This window comes from Sinocyclocheilus rhinocerous, unplaced genomic scaffold (assembly GCF_001515625.1).
Source record: "Sinocyclocheilus rhinocerous isolate Xijiao unplaced genomic scaffold, SAMN03320098_v1.1 scaffold1204, whole genome shotgun sequence".
Taxonomy (NCBI): Eukaryota; Metazoa; Chordata; class Actinopteri; order Cypriniformes; family Cyprinidae; genus Sinocyclocheilus; species Sinocyclocheilus rhinocerous.
The window spans coordinates 416,348-424,559 of record NW_015654935.1 but is presented as its reverse complement, the minus strand read 5'-3'; the positions used below and the strand labels follow the sequence as shown (position 1 = coordinate 424,559).

The following is an 8,212-nucleotide window of genomic DNA, read 5'->3' as shown; positions in this document are numbered from 1 at the left end:
CCGAGGTCCTGTGATAATATTAGTCCCGTGCGAATCGGCATCTCTCGCATATCATTTTTCGAGGTTTTTGTTTGCTGTGCACCTTTTAATCCATCTTTCGCGAAAAATGGAGCTTTCAGCAAGGACAAATTAAATTGATCATAAGTGAAATATTTTACATTGTTACAAAATAATATATTTCAAATAAATGCTGTTCTTTTGAACTTTCTAATTAATTAAAAAATCCAGAAAAAAATGTATCACAGTTTCCACAAAAATACGAAGCAGCACAACTGTCTCAACATTGATAATAATAATGTTCCTTGAGCACCAAATCCTATTAGAGGATCACTGGACACTGAAGACTGGAGTAATGATGCTAAAAATTCAGCTTTGCCACCACAGGAATAAATTAAACATTTTCCTTTATTACATTTAAATGTAATAGATTTAAATAGAAAAGAGTTATTTTACATTTTAATAATGTCACAATATTAATTTTTACTGTAATTTGATTAAATAAATGCAGCCTATTGTGAACATAAGAGACCTTTCAAAAAGACAAAATTGATCCAAAACCTTTGAACAATAGTTATCTATAGGTATTATCTAAAAGTAACATTTTAATACACTTACTCAGTGAATATTTCAATTTCTCCTCCAGAAATATGGTTTTAACTAAAAATTAAATGAAATGTCATGGGGGAAAAGTAAATAAATCCACACACTCCTCATCTTTTTGCAGCCTACCAGGGGGTGCCATCATAGCCAGGCTCCTGGATATCGGTAAAGAATCGTGCATGGCCTGTGGGAAACTGTTAGAGACGAGAGGTCATAATGAAGAAGTGCATATCTGCCTTCGCTGCGCAGGTTGGTTTTCTCGCTCTAGAGAAAGGACTGATTTCAGAACATCTATAACTGGCAAAAAGAAACAGACTGTTAGACCAACATGCTGGACAAAATGATTTCCTTTCACAGGCCATTACTGCTCGCTGTGCTTCAGACTGATGGGGAAGCTCTGTGCTATCTATCTGTATGGCACCCCTCACATTCCACGAGGACCAAGAGCTGTATGTCTCATGACAGAACAATGATAGACACTTTAAAAAACATTTTTGGAATGAATATAAATTAAGCTCTATGGACAACATCTGTGGTAGCAATAATACCAACAAAGACACTGTCACTGTAAGCACACTTTTTTCAACAAGGACGAAACAGTCTAGTTTGTGGAATCGGCAGCTTGTATTTTTAACCTGGCATATTCTTTTCAAGGTGTTGAGGGCATATTATATATTATAGAATTATTACTAAAGAAACAGAATTATGATAATGGAAGAACAGATTTTGCATACACTAGGCCTTCATACAGCTCAAATGAACAAATTCATTTCAGTTAGATCATTATTCTGATTAGCTTTTATTTTGCCATTTTGAAAATGTACAGAAAAGTTCTACACATAAATACTTATTTGTGAGTTTCAGAGACTCCAGTGATGAGGAGCAAGCCAGTTTCAGCCTGGCCAGAGCGTAGAGAGGAAGAGCAGTGCTGCCAAGTTGAATTGTCACTTAATGTTGCTAGATGACCTCATAAAGGTGAGTTCACTGATCTATATTTATATTTATATAGATCAGTGAACTCGCCTTTATAACGTCATGGGAGAGTCTCTGAATGTAGATAAGGTTTGTCCAAGAAATTGATTTTGATTTTAAAAGTCACTAAATCTAGTGACAAAATCACTAAATTGGCAACATTGGCACATTGACTATAACATAGGTTATTCATATTTCATTGGTTCTCTTGTTTTTGCATGTGTTCATAATTTCTTTGTATAACAGCATGGCCAAAAAATTATACGTTTGCATGTCTTACTATCAGCCATGATTATTCTACTCTGTTAATTAAAAGGCTGTTTATATGCATATTCACTAATTGTTTATGAGAAGCACATATGTAAAAGGCTGACAATTAACTGAACATATACTTGTTTAATTAGTGACACAATCACACAAGGTCCCCAGATAATACTAATCCCGTGCGAATAGGGCTTTGGCCTGCAATTTTAAACCTTTATTTGAATATGACAACATAATATTGCACTCTACAATATTTCTATGAATAAATCTCTGCAGAGACTATCAACCAATCGCTGTGTGCATAGTTAGTAAGCACGCTGACATCATCCATAGCAACGAGGCCAACCCCGCCCTTACTCTTAGCTTAAGACTTCTCTCTATTCCTTAGTAAAAGTTTGTCTCAGCAGCTTTGTGAATCGGTTTTAAGAGAAAACTCTTAGTTAAAAACTTTTACTGCTATTTAGGAGAACTCTTAGTGGTAAGATAAAAGGTTTTGTGAATAGGGGCCCAGGTGTCCAGAGTAACTGAGCAGCTTTGACGCATACTTTTGAGTTAAACAGATGAACAGGGCATCTTTCAAACTAGCAGTATTACCCATGTCTTTTTTGTATGTCTGTTTCAGTATTTCCGATCAGGATCATTCTATATGGATCAACAACATCAAAATGTCGAGGTTAATAACAGAGTTTAAGGTCAAAGCTGCTTTATGCTTTCACAGATTCTTTGGTGTTGAATATAAATCTGTTATGTTATACCAGTTGGAGTAGGCTGTGTGCTTTTATTATATTTTATCGCTTTGTCCATACTGCAACATAGGCATGCATGATGAAACTACAAAAAATGTTCAAATGTTATCACATGTAATCTCATCACATCTGTCAGAATGCGGTTGGTCTGGTTACATTACATTTACATGGTTATCGGAGGAATGTTGAGTATGAGCTGCAGTTTCTTAACAGTAAAACAAATATTCAAACTATTTCCATCTTTTTTTACATTAAACTAAGAAATACCAGTCAATATCTGTGTGTATCGCAAATTAACACATATTCCGTACACAACATATTCCCATATAAACTCTCAACACTATAAAAGCGTGAACGTCCCCCTCGTGCGCGTGAAGAGTGGGCGGGTCGGAGGCGCGAGGCACTGCTGGTCAGGTGATGAAATACCCTCGCTTCACTTCACCTGCTCTAGTTTCCGCATGGGACATAAAACAAACCCAATGGCCACACAGGTAAGCTTTTATTTTTGTTGTATTTAAATAGTTTATGTTTTCGTTTACTTACAAGATCCACTTGTAGCTATATTTCACCAATATATTTTATTTTTCGTCATAATTTCCCTTCGATATTGCAAATGCAGAAAATGAATTAAATGTAGTTACTTTGATCAAATGTAACTTATTTGTATTCTTAATCTGGTCAATGTGGACTAATCGCAGTCGTGCAAATACAATTGCAAGTTACATTATTTTAAACACTATACATAAACAGTATGAATATTTTTCAATATTTTTCTAAAACTAAAAAAACTATTTTACATGTAATTAGTTTTTATGTGTCTGGTTTTTTTTTTGTGACCAACGCCCAAACTAGATGTCAGTCATGCTAAACAGTCCAGCACAGGAATGTATTGTAAGAGTAGCCTAGATAGTGGTAGTAACTAGTCTCTACAGCTCCTGTTCACCAGCAAACAAACGGATTACAACTGATAAACGGAGGATTTCATGAAGAATGCAACAAAGCCTTGCCGTTATGTGTCGAAGGGTGGTTTCTGTCAATTAGAGATGTTTCTTTTTAGCTGTGCTTGAGTCTGAAACTATTCTCACTCTGTAGTACACAGATCTAGAATTGGCCATAAACACCTTGGTCAAAAACTTCCATTCAGCATCTCCTACTAATGCTGACACGCTCACAGCCCAGGAGTTCCAGAGCATGATCTCCAAAGAGCTGCCCACCATGGTGAAGGTAAGTCAGGACCTACACTCCAATCGTGACACCACTTAAGTACATTTCAGTCTCTCAAAACCTATTATAATATCAACCTAAAAGCTACATTGCCATAATCAACAATGGTTTACTTCCCAGCAAACAGAGAGCATTCTCAGAGCTTTGGCAAAACTTAAATATCTTAGAACATATTTTTGTTAGCTGGGTTGATGCCATTTTGTCCAGGACAGACCAAAATGACACTTAAAATAAATATGAGAAATTATCATCATAATTTTTGTTAAGTTTCCCACACCCTCTATTCTCTTTCAGACAGCAGGGGACCAGGAAGGACTCAACAAACTCCTGACGGACATGAATGTGGAAGAGGGGAAGGGTGTCGCATTCAAGGATTTTTGGCGATTGGTTGATTCTCTGGCCACTGCTCAGTTTGGATTGCTGAGCAAAGAGAAACAAGTAAAATGTGTGAAATGTAGTCTGATGTAAGACCGGCCCTGAGCAAACAAGACCGATCAACATTGTGTCGGTGTCCACCACAGCCCTGAGAAAAAAACATCAAATCAGCAGCTTCTATTTCCCATCACCCTCTGCAATACTGTACATGTCACTCTATTGGATTCTTTGGTATATTCGCTGAGGTCTTATAATAATTAAGTGTTGTTACAGAGCTTCCTGAATAAATACCCAACAAGCCCTTACGAGACCGTGAGTAATCTCTTTCATCTGTGTAACCTGAGCCACACCTGCCTGGCCAGTAAGATCTAGTGGCTAATTTACTTCCTCATTTGTTCTGGTGCTGCAGGTTTTTGTATTATTGTGTCACTTTCAACCTGCCCAATCTTTTTTTTCTTTTTTTTGCTTTTGTTTTACATACATATACAACTGGAAATGATTTGTTATGTGTTTTGTTTGATGTGACAACTGTGATCATATTTGATATAACTGTGGGCCACAAGTCTGTTTGTGCGGACTGACATGCATCGCAAAAGAGATAATGTGAGCAAAATCTATTGTAGAGGGAAATGGAGATGTGACACCACATATTCTGTACTGTAGTTAACTTTATGGTAACAAAATGTGATTATCTTTGTTGATACTATTAAATATGCGCCAAAGGTTTCTCAGTCTGAATGATCTTTGAAGTTTACAGGTGTAATGAAAGTGCTCTTAAAATTGATGGAGATGGTCTTTATTGATCTACTTACTATTTAACGCTGATGTTAAAATGTCCAAATTAAAATGTTCCAAGACCATTTTAATTACTTAAATATATCAAAAAAGCATCATGGTGAAACTTCATGATTATTTAAATTGAATGATAATTAAAAAAAAACATTCTACATCACTTATGTTTGTGTAAAGAACCTAGATATACAACATAAAAGTAATGGTGGAATAGAGGATACAAATGAGGATGTATTTTTAATACCGTAATAAGTTGTGATGTAGGGAATACTTTTTCAGAGTCTAAACTTCTACATGATTCAATTGAGAATCTCAACAAAAGTTTATGAGCCCTATTTATTCATATCACACATTTTAAGCTAAACTTTCATAAACTCACAATGTACACTTACAGTCCCCGGACTCATGGCGTCCTGGACACCAATATTTTAACAATTCATAGATGATGAATCACTGTCTGGCCATCTGAGATTTTGATATATAGAGATAAAGTTTTCTTTTTTCTTTTATTGTATTGTTTCTCATGCTGACACGGAGTGTATGTGTTTTTGCTGGGGTCAAATTGACCTCAAACAGAAATTGTATTTTTTATAATTAAAGATGTAGGCCTATGAAATGAAAAGAGGTTTATTTCAAAATCAGTATTATTATTTTTACATGTACATCATAACACAACATGAGGGTTTAACTTAAAGTTCAAAAATAAAAGAACAGACATAAAAAAAAAAGATGACACGGAGGCAAAAGCATCTTTTGCTGGAAGATGCTGATGCAACTAATGATGGTTTGTCATTAATCACCTTTATGCTAAGAGTACAGATACTTTATTGTTCCTTAAATTTGGTACACCTTGGTTCTCTCCTGTCTTTTGCTCCTCGTTCATTTCTAAGATCCATTTATATTCATTATATTTAACCACTGATTTTAAAAAGTCAGCTCTATTTAGCACATTTTTGTGTTCTGCTTTGGACTCTGCAGTTGTACTGCATATATATGATATACAAGAGGTCTGCAGCTCTGAGAATATGATAACTTTTCTGGTCAAACTAGTTGAAAGACAATGGTGGTTTAGTCCCTTGAAATAAATACAATATGAAAACCATTTCACTTACGTTTTTCACTTCCTCCATTTTCTTATTTTTAAATGACGTCTGTCACGGACTTCGAAAGTCTGCACAGATAAGAGTAAGAACAGAGGTACATGTCTCATTAAACTACATATCTGTAACTGATGAAATATTATATTTATCCTATATAAAACATTTTAATTTGTTACTTGTATGTTTGTGTAAGCTATTCTGCCACGTTTGAGAGCCAGGTGCATTTTGAATGCCTCAAGATCAAACTGACTGACTGTGTAGGCCTTATAGCCTACATGACTGCGCTTATGAATAGAGAATAGAAAAGGAAGAACCGGAGATGGGAGATGCTACAGGATGAGAAAGTGCAGAAATGTTTAATGTGTGTAAAACTCATTAAAATCCTAACAGCTCCTTAAAATCCTAAAATGTATGTGCCTCTTGCAACCTTGGGCACCTGGAAAGTGGTAGATAAGAGAAGTTATCTTTTGACAAACAGACTAGCAGGTGGTTTTCTACAATGAAAGAAGTGTTATGAAAACGAATAAACAATTGTGGAAAATACCAGGAATGATGTATCAAAGAATGTTCTGAACGCTCATTGGACAGTGACCGATAACGAAACTGTATAAAGATGTCAGAGACAGATTCAGATGTTCTGCAGGCATCTCGGCTTTGTTGTCTTTTTGCAATAAAGTCTCATTTTGACTTCTGGAACTCTGCCTTCTGAGCATTATTTTGCAAGATAGAGAAGACTTTTCTCCACAACATAACAACAGAGAGACATTTAGTAAGACCCGAGTAAATTATTTCAGAAGAAAAGTCCAGGTCCTAAATGTCTTAAATGTTCATTCGATGGCTGATAGAGAGAAACAGCAATAGAGTTTGCACTCAGTCTATTCAGGTATTTGTTCATGTGGACCTAATCATGATAATGGTGCGAAATTCATGTTTCTCCAAATATGTCTACTCTCTAACCTTCAAAAGACAGAGGGAAATGACAGACATTGGACTAACTTCAAACAAAAGTATGCCACAAAAACACATTAATAGTGCATTTAGTCAAATTAATATGCAAGAATACACACATACTAAAACAAAGCAAATAACAAAATGCCATAATAGCGGTCATAAGAAAAACAATAAGATCAGCTAAATGTTTTTTCTTTCAGTTTGAACATTAGTCATGTAATCATAAACCCTTTTCGCTGATTTTTATTTTATTTTATTTTAATGTATTTTTTTTCAGGTCATGGAGTAAGACATGATGAATATCAGAAAGCAACTCCTGTCATGGCCACCCTGCTGTTTTCTGTCTGCAGTCAGCTTTGTGTCTGGCAGGCTGACATGAGTGATCCTGTTCACCCTTCCATTTAGGCTTTAGCGTCTTGCAAGTCCATTAGCTGGAGGCAAAACAAAGGGATAACTGGAGGCGGCCAATACAAACCAGCACAGAGTCGTCTGTGCAAGTGCAACCCCTAACCTGAAGCAGCAATACTTGCTTGAGGATATTTAAATATGTGTACTGCGTTAGGCTAACCGAGACTTGTCACAGAACTTATTGCCCTTTGTTGGTTTTGATTGCTTCTATTGTTCTATAAGCCGCTTTGGATAAATTGTCTGCTAAATGACTAAATGTAAATAATAGTTATTTTTATATTTATATATACGTTATAGGAAAAATTGTATTATAAAACAGTACTACCTTGTGGGTGATTTTCACGAAATATTCAGTTTGACACTATGTACAAACAAGTCAAAAGCATATTATTAAAAACCATGCGATTAAAAAAGCCATCTTTTTTGAAGTACCTAATTATAGCGCCATCTAGTGTCAGGTTGAGGTGTGTCTGTGCAACGTTGGGTAGCGGTGCATGTGGGAAGATGAAGAAAATCAATACAAACACAATAGCGTTCCAGCACCTTCAGTGATTGGACCCCTAAAAAGATGCATTCGCTGCCTGCATTCGTAAAGTAGACCTGATACCCAACCTAGAAACACTTAACATTTTAAATATTGCTGGTTAGAGCTTGATTATTTAGCGTTTAGCTTAGCTGATTTTAAGTTTTATGTTTATTTTTACATTAACTGCTTTGTATTTGTTAGAAAACACTCTCTGTCTTGTTAAGGTTCCAGATGTTTTCACCCTCCTTTTTTTT

General features: G+C 35.6%; 1 protein-coding gene across 1 annotated transcript; it reads left to right on the top strand.

The window, feature by feature from the left end:
• The first annotated feature begins 2,970 nt into the window (after positions 1 to 2,970).
• Positions 2,971 to 4,661, top strand: LOC107717808 (protein S100-A12-like). The gene is made up of 3 exons (XM_016524679.1): positions 2,971 to 3,073; positions 3,675 to 3,806; positions 4,101 to 4,661. Exons 1-3 carry the CDS (start codon positions 3,041 to 3,043, stop codon positions 4,272 to 4,274), a joined length of 339 nt encoding a protein of 112 aa, XP_016380165.1. The 5' UTR covers positions 2,971 to 3,040; the 3' UTR covers positions 4,275 to 4,661.
• The last annotated feature ends 3,551 nt before the right edge of the window (positions 4,662 to 8,212 follow it).